At 43.8% G+C, this 21,641-nt stretch overlaps 2 protein-coding genes across 6 annotated transcripts; one reads left to right on the plus strand and one right to left on the minus strand.

Annotated features, from left to right (window-relative positions):
* Nucleotides 1–258: 258 nt before the first annotated feature.
* On the plus strand, nt 259–18,396 carry LOC148883800 (brain-enriched guanylate kinase-associated protein). Of its 5 annotated transcripts, none has more exons than XM_089022062.1 (9): nt 259–356; nt 4,453–4,490; nt 4,588–4,804; nt 9,144–9,335; nt 12,399–12,560; nt 13,000–13,066; nt 13,936–14,043; nt 14,159–14,239; nt 15,545–18,396. In XM_089022062.1, the coding sequence occupies exons 4-9, from the start codon at nt 9,238–9,240 to the stop codon at nt 16,946–16,948; spliced, it is 1,920 nt and encodes a 639-aa protein (XP_088878188.1). In that variant the 5' UTR covers nt 259–356; nt 4,453–4,490; nt 4,588–4,804; nt 9,144–9,237; the 3' UTR covers nt 16,949–18,396. The 5 variants fall into 5 exon arrangements, with proteins under 5 accessions (XP_088878188.1, XP_088878186.1, XP_088878189.1 ...); XM_089022063.1 differs by lacking the exon at nt 259–356 and adding an exon at nt 2,299–2,375; XM_089022061.1 differs by lacking the exon at nt 259–356 and having other exon boundaries at nt 4,344–4,490.
* Nucleotides 18,397–18,827: 431 nt separating this feature from the next.
* rdh14b (retinol dehydrogenase 14b) lies at nt 18,828–20,796 on the minus strand. Its single transcript, XM_089022065.1, has 2 exons — nt 20,392–20,796; nt 18,828–20,150 (listed from the first exon to the last, which is right to left on the minus strand). The coding sequence occupies exons 1-2, from the start codon at nt 20,743–20,745 to the stop codon at nt 19,533–19,535; spliced, it is 972 nt and encodes a 323-aa protein (XP_088878191.1). The 5' UTR covers nt 20,746–20,796; the 3' UTR covers nt 18,828–19,532.
* Nucleotides 20,797–21,641: the final 845 nt, after the last annotated feature.

The following is a 21,641-nucleotide window of genomic DNA, read 5'->3' on the forward strand; positions in this document are numbered from 1 at the left end:
GGATCTGAAACCCCATCTTCCTCTTGCTATAAATAGCACACAGCGTGAGTGAATAACAACAAGGAAAATTATGCCCCCGGCTCCCGAAACTCTACTGTCACATTAATCTCTTTGCCAAGTTGTTTGCTTTAAATATATTTTCTTGCACCATAAACAATAAATTGTCTTTGTTTATTAGTTTAAAAAGTGTTTTTTTAATGTAGCAGCATGCAACAGTCAGAATTCTAATCGCCATTATTCTCCAATACAGGCCTATTAGTGCAAATGGTTTATTTTGCTTTGAATCCATGAAGCTGCATGGAGATTTGAATTTCGCCAAGCACCTGCGTGATCACGTTCAACACCTTCAAATAAGTGTAAGTGCTGGTCAGTGGCAGAAGCGATTGTTGTGTTGTCACTTGCTCAGTTGACAGAAAACAATGGTGAGTTAATGACATGTATTGAGGTCATCTCAATACCCCCTCCCTTGCCTCTGTTGCAACTTCCATATAAAAACACAAATTAATGGGACGCAGACCGTATATTCTCATATGTACTCGTTTTTATGTGCTTGCGTTAAGATTCCTCTACTGCAAACCAAATGTGCCGTTAGTAATGCATTGGATTTTTATAGGCTGCATTTACACTAGTGGTCCATTCTCATTATTTTCTTCAGTATTTTTACTGTCAAACTTTCAGTAGATCCATATCCAATGACATTTCATTGAAACAGCCACGTGTTATTGCTATTCATGGAAACGCTTGGAGCTTATTCCCTGAAAATAGTAACGATTTACTGTCTCGTGTCTCCATGTCCGCAGTTTTAGTCTGAATCTATTTCTGCATCATTACCTCGAGACCGCCATGGACTTAAGTTCCCTGTATTTGGGCGACGGTTATAAATTGTCTACCGCCCGGCTACTGCTTCTAGAAATTGAAAAGAGATTATTGAAGGTGTTTATCATAGGAGTGGCTTAAACCTGTCTTAAAATGACGCCGCGAAAGAGAGGCATGAAAAAAAGAGAAGCCTAGGGGAAATAACATGCTTACATGTTGAGGGATGTGCTCCAAACGGGGTTGTCCCATCGGTATCCTGCCTGCTTTGTTGCACCTGCAGCTAGTTGGCACAGCAGGACACCCAGTCATCATTATCATATTGGAGTCACATTAATGACACCACTGGGGACAGAACTAGTCTGGTTCGACTAAAGAAGTAACTGGTGGTTCAATGTTTCAGCCACCTCCATCACTACTTACGACACAGAAATACCTGACAGTGATTTTTTTCCCTCCGAAATTTATACATTTTTAAAAATAAACTACTATTTGAATCCACACAATATGAAGAGCCATTTTTGAGTATGCATCCCTGTTGGAAGTGGCGCTGAACCAGCCTCTGTGTGCCCACTGTTAAGTGCGAAGTCAAATCAATACTCAGGCACTGACCTGGAAAATGCTGAAAAGCTTTGCTTGCTCCACTATCGATAGGCATTTTAATTAAGAACAGCCCCCACTGCAGTGTAAGCGGTGTTTAACTTAGCATAGGTAGTGTCAGAAAACATCATTCTCGTTGATCTCTAACGATGTGATGATGTTTGGAGCCAAACACCAAATTAGGAGTGATGGTTTTGTCAGATTGACATAATGGGGGCCATTTTTGGTTCACCGCATTAAATTTTAAGTCACAAATGGCCTTGTCTGACATGGGCAGCGTTAGCCTGGCACTGAAGAAGTCCATCTGTTCAGCCCCCGAGTGCAAAGTACTGAATCTGTTTTGGGTCAGGCTTGCACGCGAATGAGAATGAATCAGGTTTAGAACTATCCAAAATTGACAGAAGGCAAAGCAACGGACTTGACTCCAAGCTTAAAAGAGAAGGTGGCCAGCCATTGCAGCCTGGGGGGTTATTGTTTCAGAGCACATCCCGCGCGGCGGGGAGGCGGTGTGAAACAACTGCATCGAATGCCATGCATGACAGCATCAGGCAGCGCATCAGTGAAGGAGGGGCTGATGTCAGGTCCAAGCGAGCGTTAAGAGATCACGAGTGTCCGCTATAGGTGGGGGGAAAGGGGGGATCTCGAAGACTTAGTGAAGTTTTCTCAGTTCAATGGCCCAGCAGCAGAGCTTCTTACTGGAGGATCCGAACCAGGTGGACCAGTCTCCCACTGAAGCGCCTCCAAAAATGTACATGGAGACAGATATTGACGTTGTGAGAAGGGACGATGCGGCGATCAACCCTGACGACGCACTTCCAATATTACTGATGGACGAACAAAATGTTATTCCACCCCCTCCGAATTTCTGCCAAGGATTTGAAATGAAACGTTTCCTGGAATTCAATCACAACACCCCCAGACACCCCTTCAGATCTATCTCCTTGCCTAGAGGCATCAACATGGTGAGTCCCAGTTGTTGTTTTTTTTTTTTTGCTCCTGGGGTGCAGTTCTGAAGTTAGGGATTCAAATTTCAGCTTTAGCCTCATCCTTGTGAAGATTTTCTGGAGGTTCCAAAGCACCCATTTGTCTCGTTTACAATTGGGCGGTCACCCATTTTGGCAAAAGTCAGCTAGGAGTGGGTCCAGATCACCCGAAAAACGGATAGCCAGATAGGGCGTAGTCCTACAAACGATAACGCCATATACAGTGTTGGAGATTTAGTCCTGTTAAGGTTTGGAAAATAAAATCTGTAATGGTCCACAGATTGCGATTCACGTCATTAGTATTTACGTCCATCTTGTTTTTATTAATGAAATCTAGTCAGTGTAACTGCCTATCAGGTTCTTCATCAACAGCCCAACCATCCTGTCTCCTCTGGTCTCGTCATTAATTAAGGAAATGCAACCGGTTGTTCTCCCAAGACACGTGTTGCAGGAAGATGGGATTAAAGGCTCAATTAAACGTGACTGCTTCCAAAGTGGATGTGTTTGATTTCCCGGCATGACGTGCGCCTCAGAGGCGGAGGAGAATTAAAGTGCACGACTGCATGTTATTTTTCCGGGAAATCAACCGGCAACAATACCATTTGGAAATACAGTAAAGTCTCGTTATATCGATATTCAAGGGAGTCCGAAAAAATATCGATATAACCGGGACTATCGATATATCCGACCCTGTTTGCATGTAATTTTCTCCGTGCGTGCATAGAAATAGTATCGATATAACCGGGACTATCGATATATCCGATATCGATATAACGAGACTTTACTGTAGTTGATATCATTCAAATGGCGAGCACTGATGTGTAATTGTCGCGGCTTGGAATTGAAGCGGATTTACGTGGAACAGGAGATGTGAGACAATCTCTTCGTCAATGGACCCCATTGACCAGCTTCGTGTTTGCCTTTAATATCTAGCTTGAAGCAGACGTGCACATTTCACCATGACGTCCCTGATCCACTGATGAAAAGGACGCTTCGATCCGCTCCTCTTACCTAGAACTGCTTCATCCAACAAAAAGACTGCAGGAAGTGCTTTCGATTGAATGTCTTTTGTGCATTTGTTGTTTAGTTTTTTGTCATTTTGACTTCCAAGATGGTACAGCAAAAATGGCTGCCTTTACAGCAGCTCCTGTATTGTATCTTTCTACTTCTTCCTTTCCTTTCCTCTTACTTTCTTCACTTTGCTGCTGTGAAATATAAATTTCTCAACTACAAAGGCTAATGCAATCCAAAGAATTTCAACACGTTAAGTCAAAAATCCAGAAAGCTTTTTGGAAATGGACAACGTCGCCATGTAATAATTAAAAGAGAAGCACACCTTGCTTTTAATTTATTGTCTGATTAAAATTCAGCCTTTGCCGTCACCTTAGCAACTGCTTGGGAAAAGGAAAAAAAATAGGTGGGCGGTATGGGGGCCGTGGAGCCAGCATGCGAGCCTGTTGGTGTTCATCACAGTGTTGCTTTCTTGCAGGAAAACTTTCATCTCTTCACCCTTGTACTCGCACATGTAGCAAACGTGCCTCGTCGTTGCGCGCAACCTCTCTGACAAGGCCGGAATGTGTGTTGGAAAACCATCAATGATACCGTCTCTAAATTCAACAGATGGAACCACCTGTGTCCTTTTGTCTTTTTTCAACCATTCATTGCTTCCCTTTTACTTCCTTACACATGAATAAAGTTTGCCTCAGTTTTTCTTGCCTTGCATTATCCTGTATCTGCAGTCTAGCTGCAATGAAGGTTTCCACTCTTTACCCCCCTCCCCCCTCATCTTCCCCTCCATCTCCCGCTGCTCTATTCCTCTGCCTCTCTATCTCTCATGCCATTTCATTGAGCTGATGCGATCGTTCCCACCTTGTGAGCGGGCTACGGCGAATCCCACCCCAACCCCCCCTTTTTTTCTCCGGAGAAGTAACGCATGAGGGCGCGTGAGGGGCAAACGAGCGTGGGAGGGAGATGAAGACAAACAGAAGCATGACAAATGAACACGGTGCATCGCTCCCGGGGCCCCTCCGCTGACATCTTCTCTTTTTCCTTTTAGGTGTGTGACAATGGCGTGAACCACGTAGACACCATCAGGTAAGCATCCACTCCCCTCCTTTATCCTTCCTTCCTTGCACCCACGCACGCCTTCTCCCAATGTCCTCTTCCCTCCCACTCTTCCTCTCTTGCACAGTCTTCCCTCCCTGGCTGCTCGTCTTCTACTTCTGCTGGTAGTGTCGGAGCGGCGGCAGAGGCGTCAGCTGCATCCTCAGCGGCATCGGGGGGTTCTCGCCGCTTTGAGGGGAGAGCTGATAGCGTTCAGGAGGGAGTTTGCCCACTGAAGTGGTGCTAAGTCAGCCTGGGGGGTTTCGTCCATCCTTCTCCAGGATGAAGCTGTGCTTGAGCACCAGGTACCAGCATCACTCTTTGCATTCTGTTTATGTTTGGTGTGTGTGGCTGCATCGGTATAGAACGCAGACCCCCTTTTCTGCTAGTTTGACAAGGAGGGGGGTTCAATGTTTCTGAATGCGTGCACGGTTCAAGCGCTAGTTTGAGTCAATCCGGAATGCGTACAGAGTGAGTTGGTGTTGACTTGCAAGACTTGTTTGATCCTGCATAATGTTGCGTTCACCTGTCGGAATGCTCCATGCGATCGTCATTCATACCTGCAGGATTAGCATCGCTCCTGCAACTCTCATCCGCGTTCAGGATGCTTTCTCAGACACTTGTGACAAAATGACCGGTGCTTATCCACTTGGCAATCTTACAAACTTTACCTGTAACCCCCTTCCTTTCACCTGCTCACGTCATCACCGACAACCGGCAGTTGTGTAAATGATGAAATACTCTGTAATTCTTCCCCCCTGCTGCTCCCTCGGGCGGGGGTTCCTGCCTCAGGGTGCCCCGCGGGGGATGAGCGTCATGTCAATTTTGCATGGCGGAGATTTCATTTTGATTTGCACTTTTTTTTCTCCCCCTCCTTATCTCAGCGCTGCTCTTTCACGATGATTGATCGCGCCGGATTGAACCAAACGCGATTCTGCAAGGAAGCTAAATCCTATGGTGTTTCCAGAGGATTTTATCAAGACGGCCCAGTTGACTGTGCGCTGGGAAATTTCCATATTGGGAATTTGGATTCTATAAATTTTGCAAAGACATTTCTTAGTGCCAAACAAATTGGAGTTCAGCACGCATTTTTGAGAAGTCAGAGCCCAAATTAAACAAACCTTCGCCATCTGAATGGTTAACTTCTTTTTATACTTGGAAAAAAAAAAACTGTGCGGGTTTAAATATGCCAGCCGCTTAACGTTGCAATTTTTATGGATTCAATATACTCAAGTGCCCTTCTGGCCGCCGTGGTTTGACCAGCCAGCCTTGACTCAGTTATGCAACGTCTGCATGGATGAACATTGACAGCTCCCCCAGGAGTCATTCAATGGACCTTATCAGCTCGCGCTTTGTGATCCTTCTCCTTATGCCCTCCTCGGCAGCGACGGGTCACATTCATTCCTCATTTGGAAGCACTCGACCGGCATGTAAAAGAATCGTACAACAGAAGTTGCCTTTTTTTCTCCCCGATTAGTAGATACATTCTAAATTGTGCCACTTGAAGTGTTTGATTTGTCTTTTACAGCCCTTAAATTTTACAATGATAAGGCACACTATAACCAGTGCAGTAGGAAATGAATGTTACTGCTGTCAATCTTTGCTCATCAATTCTAACAACCAATTCCTGTTAGTGTTTTTTTTAATCTTTTTTTTGTCAATAAGTGAGTTTGGCCGATTAGCATTGCAAATGCAGTCAAAGATCTAATAATAGAATCAGGTTCATGTATAAAAGATGCACTCATTCATATGGGAAATCACTCTGATCATCATTCTTGGAAAGTGCTCATTTGTTATTTATATTTGTACAATTACAGTACATGCAGCGCCCCCGTTGCATTTATCCGGAGGAAGAGTGCATGCCCTGAATTTATCACAAATTATATTCTGCCGTGGATGAACAGAATTATGTAAAGGTTTGTGCTGCACGTGCAGTTTTGTATTCCAAATAATAATTTAAGTAACCTTTAAGCAAAAGTGCAATTTGTGCATTCTCGCGAGCCGGGCATGGAGCAGTGAATACAGATATTCTGTGCACTATTCCTTCATTTATTGGAGCTGTTCTACCCATGCTGTTTCAATTTGAGTTTGAGCATGTGCAGAGTATTTATACTCTGCGGCAATTAGTGACCGCCGTCCCTGAAAGGGTTAATGCTTATTGTTCTGGTGTTGTTGTTGGACTTACTTTAGATGTTTTGATCTTGTTGGAGGAGAATGTCCTCAAAAGACCATGGCCGAGGCTTAACTAAGCAAAATATAAGCAGAAATAATCATTCAGTCACCATTGAATCAATCCTGGGCAATGCTCAACGTGAATGTTTTCAATGTGGCGGCTGAGTCATACGCATTACAGATCGGAGAATATGTGTTGCTTCATGATATGGAGGTAGGGACAGATGGGCACAGAGGTGATCTTTTTTGTGTGTGTCTGCATCTCCGATGACTCAGCCCCCCACTCCTCCGGTTGTTGTCGCTCTAATGCTGAGCTAGACAAGGGTTCTTACTCCTCAAAGTGTGGGGCAATGTCAGGATCTCTTTGGACGGGGAATCCTCATTTGTGAAAGATCCAACCAGCAATTTTCATTTGACTGGTTGCCACCCAATTGCAGGATCGCTATGTTGATGTGAAGTCCAGCTTGTAAGCAAAAGCGGACATCTCACACCTGGCTCTTTTTTTAGGGGGTGGGGGGTCTATTTGGGAGTAAAAAAAACAACCCTCTTTTTTACTAGGTCATTGCGGTCTACACAACATCTTTCGGACCATCTGTTTATGCTCCGCGGTCCCACCCACTCAAGCCCCCCAGGCTAGTTTGTTTGTTTATCTGGTAACTCAATGGCTGAGGTAATTTCTTCCCTACTCTCGTCGTTGTCATTTGGAACATTGGATTTGATTGGATTAGCCTTTATTAGTCTTGCAGTGGAGAATTTTACATTTCACAGCAGAATGGTGAAATTAAGAGGAAAGGAAGAAGTAGAAAAACACAATACAGGAGCTGCTGTATTGCAGCCACTCTCGCGGCGCCATCTTGAAGTCAAAATAACACAAATAAATAAATAAATAAAAAATAATGTGACACAACAAAAAAGATAAGTCATTCAATCTTAAGCACTTTCCTGACCATCTTTGTTTGAAGCAGTTCTAGATCAAAGAGGAGAGGATCAAAGTGTTTTTTTTCACCAGTGGATCAGGGACGTCATGGTTAAATGTGCACGTCTGCTATAAGCTAAATGTTGAAAGGAAACACAAAGCTGTAGCATCCATTGACGAAAAAAGACTATACATCTCCTGTCCCACGTAAATCCGCTTCAATTCCAAGCCGCGACAGTTCCACATACGCATCGCCGCCCAATGTCATTAGTTGTTCACATATTCTGCAATCACCATGACTAAATTAAATGACTAGATTACAGGGAAATTAATCAACGATCGGAATTGAAAATGATGGGAGTGACATGATAGATGACCTCTGCTTTCCCGATGGAGTAAATCTTCACCTCAATAGCCACTTCCTCTTTCCCCCATTCCGCAACTTTTATATCATCACCCTCCTCCGCTGCCGCCTCCCTTCCCCGCTCTCCTTTTCAGCGCTGTGAATTTCTCTCCAAAGCGAGCATGGCTTGGGTGGGCGGCTGGCAGCCTCGTATGAACGCGTTCCCATCCGTCCATCCGTCAATGTTGCGCCGCGCTGCAACGAGGCTTAATTAAAGGAGTCTACAGAGAGGCGAAAAAGCAAGAGAGGGCAGGCGGTAGGGAACGACCGACGTGGCCTGAGATATCCCCCATGTTTATTGCACTGCGTTATTCCTCCGAGAGTGTGTGTATGTGTGTAAGTGTCTTTGGATGCTGCAGTGTACATACCCACAAGCAAATGCACTTTAAAACAAATATGGTGAGATGCACACAAACACAAAATAGCTCTCAACTAGCAGGGCCGATGTCACCTCACTGTGGGCACATATCTGATGCCGGTGCATGATGACTCACCGCGGGAGCAGCTCGAGAGAAGCCTCTGCTAGGGTGGGGGGGGGGGGGTGTTGACTTGTCACCAGCTGTTACCATCCCTACCTGGCCTCATGCGTAAATCGCCGACCAGCAATGAGGTGCGAGCGGATTAACACTTTTGACACCTGTGTGTGCCTTAAGTCGAATATCCGGCATTTTGTTTCACAGCGTTAGCTGTCTGGGTTCATTTTTACTTTGTTTTTCAAATATCACAAGGTCTTCAGTGAGCCATTATGGAAGCTGCTGGCACGTAATTACTAAATTACGTGCCAGCAGCCATTACTTTTTGTGATGCATCGCGCCCTCCTTGAGAGTCAATCAGGAAGAGCGATTTCCTCCCCATCCACATACTCTACGCAGCCAATCGCGAGCGAGCTCAGCCGGAAAAAGGTGCTCAATACACAATCTAATTTACAGCATCTCTGTCTGAACATTTTTCGACATACTGTATCCGCAAAACTGTTCATATGTGCCGTTTTTCGTAACTAATTTTCGTAAGTGTGTGTAAAATGTGCTGGTTGAACAACTTTCTTTAGCTTCCTTATATTGTTCGCCAACACGTTTTTTTTTTTAAATCTCGGCCATGATTCAAGATTATTGATTGAAAGATTGATTCATGTGTGTTTTGTTTTGTTTGGCAGGTAGAACAATCGGTAACACTGCAGGCATGATTTAGGCGGTCTCTTTTGGGACATTAACACCCGTCAGCACCCCGTGGTCAAGCTCTAAGAACACATGAGAGGGAAGGAACACAGACAAACCATGAAAAAGATATACATTGGCAAAACCGCCTCAAAAGTCCCCCGAAACGGCGGCAAACATCTGAAAAAGAGGTAAGGCAATCCAATGGCAGCGCGCCGTCCTTGCCACTTGTCCTCATTTTTATTTATTTATTTGAATCTGTTTATCCACTCATCCGCCCACAAGGTGTCTCGTCTCCCCATCCGGTCACACGGATGCGTCGTCTGCCAAAGCAGAAGTCGCATTGCCTCGTCATCCTCGAGAGCGATCGTTTACGTCTGACTCAGCTCCCGTTCGCAGGCTCGGTCACTAATGGGACGTTGTTGAGCCCACTCGGTAAATTCCTCCCCATAGTCAACAACAAACACACCGTATTCCCGCATCGATGCCGGTTGAAAGCGTGGAGGTGAGGCGGTTGGGGGTGGAGTGTGAAAAAGCCATTCAGTCGCTTGGGACGCGCAGTCTGCGCTCTGCATTCGTTTCTGACTTGGTTGCAAATGTTTTAACAATTAGGGAAACCGCCTGGAGAGTTATAAGTCGGCCCCCGTACCATTTAAATTTTGAGAAAGCGATTATAATAATGAGTTTTTTTTGGTGTATTAGGAGTATAAACATTTGGTGCAGAGCCACGTTGGAAGCAAGATGTTTAATTGTGTCAGAGTAAACAACAGGCACATCAAAACTAGGTTGTTTAGATATTGGGTTGAAATTCTGTTTGAATTAAAGCACTTTATATAACAGCAGCTCTCTCGGGGCACGTTTCTTTCAGGACAACTAAACTCCCGAGTCCTATTTATGAAGACACGCAGATAAATCCCACATTGGCGAGCAACTCACAACCCCTTCTCCCAATGGTTTTAACCAACATTTTGTTGTATTTTACTGCTAAAACGCATCGCATAGGAAGTGTAGTGCCACCATGTTCTTCACTTTAGTTTACAAGGACTGAACCATGATGCGTTCATATTGATTTTGCCAGAAGACATTTTATACCTTATTTTATGGAGAAAAGCTTTCATTGTTTCATTGCATTCGGTTTGACCAGAAACATTGGGGAAAAAATGTAGAGCAAAACTGTATATACGTGTATGTATGGGTGTATATATATATATATATATATATATATATATATATATATATATATATATGTATATATATATATATATATATATATATGTATGTATGTATATATATATGTATGTATATATATGTATGTATATATGTATGTATATATATGTATGTGTATATGTGTGTGTATATGTATATGTGTGTGTATATATGTATATATACGTGTGTATATATATATATATATATATATATATATATATATGTGTGTGTGTGTGTATATACAGTAAAGTCTCGTTATATCGATATTCAAGGGAGTCCGAAAAAATATCGATATAACGTGTCCGTATGTGTATCGATATATATATGTATATATATATATATATATATATATATATATATATATATATATATATATGTGTATGTATATATGTATATGTGTGTGTGTGTGTGTATGTGTGTGTGTGTGTGTGTGTGTATATGTATGTATATATATGTGTGTGTATATATATATATATATATATATATATATATATATATATATATATATATATATATATATATATATATATATATATATATATATATATATATATATATATGTGTGTGTGTGTGTATATAGCTATCTAGATAGCTGTCTATTAGCTACGTCCTTGAGAGTTTTGAAAGGCGCTGAGAAATATAATGTATTACATGTATTATTGGTTTTTTTAGCTATCTATTAGCTAGCTTTCTATCTCTTTGAGTTACTTTCGGGTTGAGTGAACACTACCGCGTGTGGCTGCCGCTGCTCACCCACAGAAAAAAGTATCCTGTGACTGTAAAATGACGTTCAGAGTTTTGAAAGGCGCCGATCAATGAAATGTATTATTTGTATTACAGTAAAGTCTCGTTATGTCGATATTGGTTATATTGATAGTACTGCTTATTACGATACTATTTCTATGAACGCAAGGAGAAAATTTACATGCCGCAGGATCGGATATATCGATAGTCCGGTTATATCGATATTTTTTCAGACTCCCGAGAATATCGATATAACGAGACTTTACTGTATTATTGTAGAACCTTTTGATACAACTTCCAAAGTGCTGACTTCTAATGAACCCGCGGTCCATTGTACTGTGAGTCATCGTTCTTAAAAGCCAGTAGGCATATTGCCCCAAGAACATCGCATCCAGATTTGAAGGGATGGAGTAGTGCGATCTCGGCATCTCGCCTAATGCTGATATATGCAACGCTGACATAGCGGCCTGTAGCGAAGGAAGAGGTAGCATTGCCAAAATGTAGTGAGTCAACTCACTGTGGTTTAAATGTACCTGGTATGATTTGTTTCTGCAGATCATGTCCAGCTGCACCATACACCATTTTTGGCTTCAACACGTGTTGCTCCTTTTATGAATTGTCTTCTTTAGAAAAAAAAAACACTTTCTGCAATCTCGCCAGCATGAATATTAACGAGATACCCCGTAGATGATCCCTCTTCTCCGTGCGACCGGTGAGCCTCTCCATCTCGAGCCTTTTGTTACTTGATGTGGTTATTAGGGAGAGAAATGAGGCACGGGAGTGAAAAGAGCACACGAGCGCATCTCGATTCGTTTTGTTATCCGACCGCGGATAGAGTCATTAGCTTCCTTCCTCCATCTGTCCGTCAATACGGGGCTCCATTAAGCCACGCCGCCTGCACTCGGATCCATCACGGCGGCCCACGTTTCCTCATTTCCCACGTCCACTTGCCCTTTCATTAGATTGAGGCAGCGCTGACTGTTATAAAAAAAGTGGAATTGCACGCCGTTCGTAACATCCCGCCCTTCACGTTCCATTCGTGTGATGTATTAAAGTGTTTACAGCTCATATTTCAAAATGCTGTGGCGTCTGTGATTAGGTTTTTCCTCACACTGGGTTTTAATTTGAAGAATCAGAAATGCCGCTTATCATCTGTCTGCCTACGTGTGCATGCCATTTCTCCAGCATGGATCGCCCTCTCCATCACCCCTGCACGACTGTCAGTCACATATGCGGACCTCCTCATTTGTTGCACTGCAAATTTGATGCGATCGCCTCATTTCTGTGTGCCTGTGTGTGTGCAGCTCGTTGCTGGAGCAGAAAGAAGACCTGCGCAAGCGACTTTCCTACACAACACACAAGCTGGAGCTGCTGCAGAGCGAATTTGACGCCACGCGTCAGTACCTGGAGACTGAGCTGCGTCGCGCTCAGGAAGAACTGGACAAATTTACAGATAAGCTGCGCAGGTCCGGATATTCTAACTGGGGAAATACACGTTGTGAGATGCGCGCGCGCACACACACACACACACACACATATGCGCATATATAAAACTTGAAATGCATGCTGCAGTGGCTGAAGAAAGATCTGAGAAGAGAAACCGCTGAATGATCAAATGCGAGGTGTGCTTCCCTGCAGTTTATTTTTGTCTCCACTTTTGCTTTGGGAGGCAGCTCATGCCCGAGCGTATAGATAAAAATAGTTGTCCAAACAGTCCGATATTTTGCTCCTGCCTGTAATGCATTTGAAAGCCAAATGTAGAGTATACATTCTTGCTTGTTGCAAACCAAGATATGCACAGTTTTTTATAAGATTGACTTCCTGTACCAGGGGGGGTTCGCGTGCATTTTTAAGCAAGCCCATCTGATTGTGGATAAACAATATACATTGTTAACTTTGTTTTAGGATTCAAAGCAGCTACTCCGCACTCCAGAGGATCAACCAAGATCTAGAAGAGAAGATTCACAGAGATGTAAGTAAAAAGTGAAATGCTGCAACGGGTTTGAGACCGGTGACATTACTTTGAGCTTTTTAACTCAGTTCACTGCCAGATAATGTGCAACAATGTATCCACTCCAGTGCCAGGGTTTTTGTCATGTCCGCACGTTTGTGACTTGAAGGAGCCCGGCTGTAAGAAAATCTGAAACATTTGATGGAGTCCAGTTCTTTAATAGGAGCCATAGGAGGATAAAACCATTAAAAAATGAGAGGATTTCCATAATTCTCACTTTGTATTTTTATTTCACTCGTTCACCTCCAGACAATGGGCAAAAATGTGTCCACTCCAGTGCTAGGGGTTTTGTCATTGTTACTCGAATTCCAGGACACACAGAGTATTGCGTTTTAAAACTACATAAACATTCAATACAGTGTAAGAAACCTTTGATTCTCTTCTTTCATCTAAAAAAAAAGTTAATTCCTAAGTTATATGGGTTTGGAGTTATTTGAGCTTGAAATGGGGGCGGCTGTCCGAACTACAATGCAATACATACAAATTGATTTATATAGTGGTTTAAGCAGCGAATGAGTTAAAACCAGAGAACGTTATTATTCCTCCATTCGACAGACCTCACCTCATTGGCCACACCAGAAAAGATGTTAATTAGTGAAACCCACGTGGGCTTCTTTTGCTTTGATCGGGGCGGCTGGACATTGTTACAGCACACGGCGGTGTGATCAGCCAAATGTTACCTCACATTGCAACACCAGCGGAATAATCGCTTGGCCCTTAAAATAGCTGCGATGGCCGGCGAGTGTTTTTTGCATGAAATAAAAATTGACATTTTGAAACTCGACTGCTGCCGAGGTGGTTCACGAAGCAGTCACTTGTCATTTTATCAGTCGCAGCACCACGATGATGAAAAGCGGGCACTGAGCAGAGAGATCATCCTCCTCAACAACCACCTGATGGAGGCCAAGCTCACCATTGACAAGCTCCAAGAGGACAATGTGATGAAACACCCTTTTTTTTTAGATTTTCTTCCCCATCGATGATGATGTCATGAATTGCATGAAGCTTCCATCATCTAAGAATAATTGCATCTTGATGACTTGTGCTCCGTAGGATGTCTACAGGAAGGATTGCAACCTGGCTGCTCAGCTTCTCCAATGCGACAAGTCCCTGTACAGGGCCCAACTCTCTGAGGTGAGCCCCTATCCAAATAAACCTGAAAAAGAGACAGTTAGGAAATTGTTGATTCATTTATTGGCAAATATAACGCTTTTCGTCTGTCCCATCGTTCAATTGTACTTATCGACGTGGTCTCGTTGCACTGCATCCATCTCGCGCATGTGACAAAGCGCACATGAGATTACGGAACGTCCCCCCGGCTGCTGCTCCCATTGGAAATGGATTGACAAAGTACAACCAGTCTGCACATAAAATAACATATACTGTAGAAGAAAAAGTTCACAATTACATAAGAGGAATCTATACGCATGTGGTAAATCTGCGAGTTCACTGGTGAATTACAGGCACTACTCGGAAAATTAGAATACCATGAAAAAGTTCATTAATTTAAGTAATTTAATGTAAAATTTTAAATGAATATATTATTTAGACTCATAACATGCATTGCAAGATATTTCAAGCTTGTATTTGTTAGAACTTGTATTATTATTATGAAAACCGCAAAATCCGAATATCTAAAAATTATATGAAATAAACAGAAAAATGAGTAAAAATAAATGAAATGTCAGCCATCAGAAAAGTCTAATCATTTTGTGTACTCAGTACCTGGTTGGGCCCGTTTGCCAGAATGACTGCTTCAATGCGGCTAAAAATCCAAAGCCTGGTTCAATGACCATGGGATTTCTGGGCTTCGTTGGCCAGCAAACACACCTGACCTCAACCCCATACCTGCCAACTACTCCGGTTTTTCCGTCATGAGAACAGTTTTCATTATCCCATTCCGGGTTACGGTTTATTAATGAAAATTACGGTTTCCAATAATAGCAATAAGTCAACAATGGTCAAAATAGTAAATACCCAACGTTCATTCAAAACACGAGATGGCTAAGGATCTTATCTAAATTTAGAACAGGTGATCAGCACAGTTTCAGCTGTTAGCTTCTTTTTGATGAATTACGCATGCGCGTGCTACGGGTTATTCCTGGAATGGAGAGTCAAGAGTTGGCATTGTTTTTATCATTGTCATGTACTAATGGCATCAGCCGGAGAAAAAGCAACGAAAAGTGTGAAATCTAAAAGAAAACTACAGTCGTTTCATGAGGAATACTCCCAAGCATTTCCAGGAGTTGTACTTTGCTCAAGAAAAGGTGAAAATTATGTGTACGGTACGGTAGTTTGTAATTTAAGTTTGTCGATAGCTATTTTCGTCAACCCGTAGGAATGTTGGTTAGGGGTGCATATTTGGGGTGCAAACATGGTGTAAAAGTCTACTTGGAATCTTATGACCCGGGCATTTATGTCTTTATATTTTTGCTCCAGCTACCTACTGACTTTCAGGAGCGACTGACTATGCACATGGAAGAGCCTCCGGTCTGCCGCACGTATTCGGACTCTGTGCCGGCCTCGCTCATCGGGCAGGCGCTCGATAAGCCCGACGAGGCGTGCAGCAGCAGCCAAGCCTCGCGCTCCCCCAGCCCTCATTTGCCGGACCACGCTTACGTTCTGGAAACGTTGGTCCAAGGGGAGCGCCTGGGTCTTCGTGCGGCCTACAAATCGGACTTGTACAGCAGCGACACCGCCCTTTACTGCCCAGACGACCGTCACCGGGAGCGCAGGCCCAGCGTGGACCTTCACGGGCAGAGGAAGCTCCTCTATGAACCGCAGAATTCCACTGACAGCAACCCGGAGGATTGCCCCGTGGGCTTGAGACCTTTTAACCAGGAACACTTTGCAGAGTTCCCCCCCTTGGGGGTGGGTTCCAGTTCCTACTCCAGCTTCAGCGGAGGAGGCTCCGAAGACAAAGCCAACGGCCCGCCGAGCAGTGCCGCTTCCTCCCCGCGTCAACACACCCTCTACATGGATTGGCGGGATGCCGGCGACTACGAGAGGAAAAGCGACTCGTCCTGGGACGGCGATAGTCCCAGAGGCTTTGGTAACGATCGTCCCTTCCAACCAATGGATATGATCCACCAGCAGAACAGCAGTTCGCCCGTCTACAGCCGCACCATGTCCTCCTGTTTCAGCGAGCCCTACGAACCGCTGCCTCAATCGTCTTCCCCGAGCGTCGGTTACGCCGACAGTCGCCGAGGAAGCACCCTGGCCCCCGAGGAGGAAGAGCAGATCGGAAGATGGCGGCAGCTCAGCGCCGAGGACTTGAGCTCGCACTCTTACCGCAGTCCCGGCCGCGCTTCGCCATACAGCTTCTCCGAACAGCACTTCTCCGTGAGACCGGCCAAGATACGATTGGGCCCGATCTACAGCAGCTTCCAGGAAGGAGCCGACTACTACCACCAGCAGGGATCCACCGGCGTGGAGGATCCGGTGTGGGTGGCCGCCAGTCCAGAGTCCAGCCCGTTGCTGCGCCGGGCTCACAGCCAAGCCCGCTTGTATGAGGACAGCCAAGGCTCCGAGCCCAGCCTCTACCACTCGGGCAGCTCCAAAGACCGAGAGGGCAACGAGGCATCCGGAGGTCAGTGTGCCGATTACGAGGAGCAAAGTCCCAACAGCTCCGCTGAGTCCCTCAACCGCCGCTCCTTGGAGATGGCGTCGGACCTTCAACACTACCAAGCGGAGATGCACAACTTGTCTTCCCAAGTGAGCCCGTCGTCGCCGCCTAAGGCCCCACCGCCTCCGCCGCCGTACCACCAAAAATTGGCTTCTCTGGGACTTTCCCGCAAAGACAGTCTGACCAAGGCACAGTTGTACGGAACACTGCTCAACTGACGGACCTTGTGGAAGGGTAAACGGAAATAGAAGCCACAGAAGTGTATGTGTTGTGAACGTGACTGGAAAGTGAGAAGCCTCTCGACATCGTACGAATGTGGGCAGCGGTACATTGACCTCCAAAATGTTTTAAAAAGATTGTTTTTTCCACACTGCGAACCAAAATTTAAATTGCTTTGAGATTCATATGTCACAGCCGCCCCAATTAGGTGACATTTCAAGGAGACACTGATTGCATTTTCAGTCATTTAACTCATTCACTGCTATTCTCGAATTTATTCAGGAATTGAAAATATGGATTGGATTGAATTAGCCTTTATTCATCTTGCAATGGAGAAATTTACATTTCACAGCAGCAAAGTAAAGAAAGGAAGAGGAAAGAAAAAAGTAGAAAAACTAAATACAGGAGCTGCTGGAAAGGCAGCCACTCTCGCGGTGCCATCTTGAAGTAAAAAAAAAAAAAAAAACTAAATAACAAATAATGTGACAACACAAAGACACAGAGAGTCATTCATTCTTCAGCACTTGGTGTACCCTCTTTGTGACATGAAGCAGTTCTAGATGAAAGACGTTGAGCGACAGTCCCAAATTTGTTCGGGTTCTGGATTTTCTTGTGGGGGTGGGGGGTGCGCGTCAGACCTCTGGCAATGTTTTTTCCCTTCCACAAGGGGGCAGGACCTTTTGTACAGCCGCCCCCACTTTCACCTCATATTACTCCAGATCCATATAACTTGGGAATTAACTCTTTTTTTCTGATGAAAGAAGAGAGTCTAAGATTTCTTACAATGCATTGAATGTTTATGTAGTCCTAAAACTCAATATTCTCTGGGTCCTGGCATTTCAGTAAAAAATACAAAAACCCCGGCACTAGATAGAGTGGACACATTTTTGCACATCGTCTGGCAGTGAATGAGTTAATCAATGTGACATTTCATTTTAATGAATTGATCAAATATGTAACTTCAATTACCGCTGTATTTATTCAATATAAATGACAGCTATTTCTTTTGTATGTAGCTCTACAAATAGCAATTTTAGTAAACCTGAACCTTGTACATACACAAATTAAAAATGGCCAATATTATCCAGAAAACAAACACACCCTTAACTTGACGCGTGTATAAACAGCATTGGCCTTGTGCACCAGTCACAGTTAATTAACAAATTGTGACACGCTCGCTCCGTTTTTTTCCTTTGATTGAATTTGACAGTATCGGTTGTTTTATATTGTTATTGCTGGAATGTTTTGACACGTGAACATCTGTCTCGGCAGTTTGTTTTAGTTCTTCTCTTTGTATACGGATGGAAAATTCCTGCAACCCCCCCTCCCCCTTTTCGACCTCTGATTTGGACAACTTCGAGACTATGTAACTTTTTTTTCTTTTATTCACCACGCATGATTAGATATTTTTGGTTGTTTTGTTGGATCAATAAAAGCACAAAATATGCAGGCGATCCTTGATTGTTTAGACGTGGGCGGCGTGCGTCATATTTTGGGGGGGGGGGGGGTGTCGATCAAGGTGATCATATTTGATCAAATCTAACCAAATAACTAAAATTGAAAAATAAATGCATATCAAATCCTTATCAACATGAGCCACTTCCTGCTCTCATGCAATCCTCAAATATAAAAGCAGGGGGCACAATAACTAAATCAATGTCTAGTACATTTTATTCACAGCACTTTTTAGTTATAAGCACCTTTCAAAGCTCTCAATGACACTTTACATGTGCTATAGAAATCACAGCCCGTATATTTATAATTAATATTTTGTGAAAGGTGTTCATCTCGACATAATTATAATCTTACAGGGATACGGTGTTTTGTTTATTGTAAAACAATTGATTAATCACGAATTTAATACAGTAATAAAAAAAACATGTCTAAAATAGCCTTTTATTTAGGTTCAAAGCATTAAAGTATACATTTGGACCAAAATATTCAGGATTGAGTAAAATAATTGTAACAATGCATCATAAGGTTGAAAAATTAAAAATAACAGCAAGGGAGATGGAAAAGGTTTTGTAAAACCTCTGCAGTCCCAGCAAAATTTACACTGTCAAAATCTGCAATTTAAGAAGTCTTAGACATTAATAGTCGAGCCCTTGCTCACTTTCATCAACAAGCTTTTTTTATTCTATTGTTGCTTCTTGTACAAAAAATAGCCTGATGTCACAATACTTTTTGTCCACGTGGTGAATGTAAGATAATTACTACTTTTGTGTTGCAGCATCCTCCCCATTTATCTTCCCCCTCCATTCTTTTGTTCTGCTTCTGCCTATACAGCACATAGTACACAAAGCACATCTGTCCTTTTTACCCCTTTATTTTGAAACCCTGCGGGTGTACATTTGTCAGGTTAAACAATCTGTTACATTCATCACTTTTTTGGGGAAGCAATGATGGAGAATGTGGCAACTCAGCGAGGTTTATAATTCCTCTATAACAGCTATAATTTGATTTATTTTTCTTTGCGGAGGCTAATTTGTATACTTGATTAGAACTCTGCATAACTTTAACAAGTCATTGTCTAAGCATTGGCAATTTCAGTCTTATTGTCTCCACGAGCTTCATAAAATCCCATCAGTCCTCAAGTCCAACCATCCTCCTGCTTACATCCCACAGTCTCTTAGCCGCTTCTTCGTCCGTCGCCTTCGCGAGCAGCTCCTCTTCCTCGCAGTTTGCAAAGCACTTCCCCGACACCCCCTCCACCTCCGGCGAGCAGGCCAGATAAAGAGGCGTCTGCGCCCCCTCCAGCGGACTCTTGAAGAAGAGCAGCGATGCCAGGTAGAAGAGCGGCTTCGCCACGAGGGGGATATTCACGTGCCTCCCCAGCTTGGTCCTCACAATGCCAGGTGTGAGCGCGTTGACCGTCACCCCCGAGCCATCGAGCCGCCGCGACAGTTCAAGGGTGAACAGCAGGTTGGCTAATTTACTCTGACTGTAGCAGAATGCCTTGTTGTATTTTGTCTCACTGTTCAGGTCGTCAAAGTTGACGTGGCCGTACTTGTAGAGTTTGGAGGACACCACAACCACGCGGCTGGGGGCCGAGCTCTTGAGGAGGTCAAGCAGCAGGTGAGTGAGCAGGAAGTGGCCCAGGTGGTTGACGCCTAGTTGCATCTCAAAGCCATCCTCGGTCTTGGAGTAGGGACACTGATACACGCCCGCGTTGTTGATGAGGACGTCGATCTTGGGTTCCTCCTGATGGCGCATAGTCAGATATGCTTTAATATGCGAGATTTGTTTAAAAGGCAAGAAAAAATAAATAGACTCAAACATCGATTAGCATACGTTCGTATAATGGCAATAAAATGGCATGAGTACCCTTCGGTACCATGGACAGCTCACACATTGCAATAGTGCCAAACAACCCGACCTCTAATGTCATCATTCTTAAAAACATAATTTCTATAAGTGAAGCTATTGGTACATAACAGCTCACCTCGACAATCTCCTGAGAAAATTTACGGATCGATTGAAGCGACGCAAGGTCTAGCTGTTTGATGACCAACTCCCCGACTTCCGTGTCCGAATGTCTCCGGATGTCTTGGGCCGCCTCGGCGGCGCTCTTCTGATCCCGGCAAGCCATGATGACCCGGGCGTGGAGTTTCAAGAGCTCGCCGGCGAGGGCCTTCCCGATGCCGCTGTTCGCTCCGGTCACGATTACGGTCTTGCCCCGCATCATGGCCGTCGGGTATTGCAGCAGCTTGACCGCGTTCTGTCGCGGGAACAAGCGGCGTATAACGAACAGGACTCCACCACCGACGACAGCGGCGATGAGGACCGCTGTGGCCATTGAATCACCAAAAATAGTGTCAACAATCTCGTCGTGCTAGGAAGGAAATGACGAAATGAGCCCTGGGACTAACCCGGAAGTTTAAATACAACTTTTTCCTGTTTGATGCATCGGACGACTAATAGTACATACATGTATATTTTGTCCTAAAACGACGATAGAGCGCAGCACGACACACAAATGGAGGATAAAAAATAATATACGTTTTTTATTTCTAAAACGACGACAGAATGTAGCACGAGACACAAATTGAGGAGAAAAAAATAGTGATCCCGGAAGTTCTCATGACAGCAATTCTCATCCTGACCAACAGACGGCGACAAAGTACTGTCTGAAGACGCTTTTTAGTTTCCTCTACACTTGTGTTGTTATTGTTCCGCCCATTAAATAGTTTACTGACGTCGTCATCCCACAGTACTTTAAATGCCATATATTGTTTAAGACATATATTGTCATAGTTCAAATTAGGGCCGAGTGAGCAAGCTTCAGTTTCAAATGTTATTCACCTGCCATTGCATCATACATGTTCCAAATACCAACATAAATCATTTATACAGTATTTGCAAAGAGATCTGCAGTCTAGCGGATAATGCTATGAGGTGATGGGAAAAAGTGCATTGGAACTTGCATTGATAAGCCACTGATCATGGGTTCCTTTTAAAACTTGCATTGACTGCATAGTCTATTGTTCGATGATATGCCTTCAGATATGATCATATCCTATTATCAGAGTGCAGTTTTGTTTTCCATTAAGCTGAGCTCCTTATTTCCCTCTTACTGTACTTTGCGGCTTTTAAACTGTATACGGCTCACGTGTAAGTCACTAATGCAAAGAAGCAAGCTATTGCTAATGTTGCTCAGGGAATTAATTGAGTGAGCAAGAGAGAGAGTGGGCG

The sequence above is a fragment of the Hippocampus bargibanti genome, linkage group LG19, assembly GCF_051943395.1.
Source record: "Hippocampus bargibanti isolate YZ-2025 linkage group LG19, ASM5194339v1, whole genome shotgun sequence".
In the NCBI taxonomy this organism is placed as follows: Eukaryota; Metazoa; Chordata; class Actinopteri; order Syngnathiformes; family Syngnathidae; genus Hippocampus; species Hippocampus bargibanti.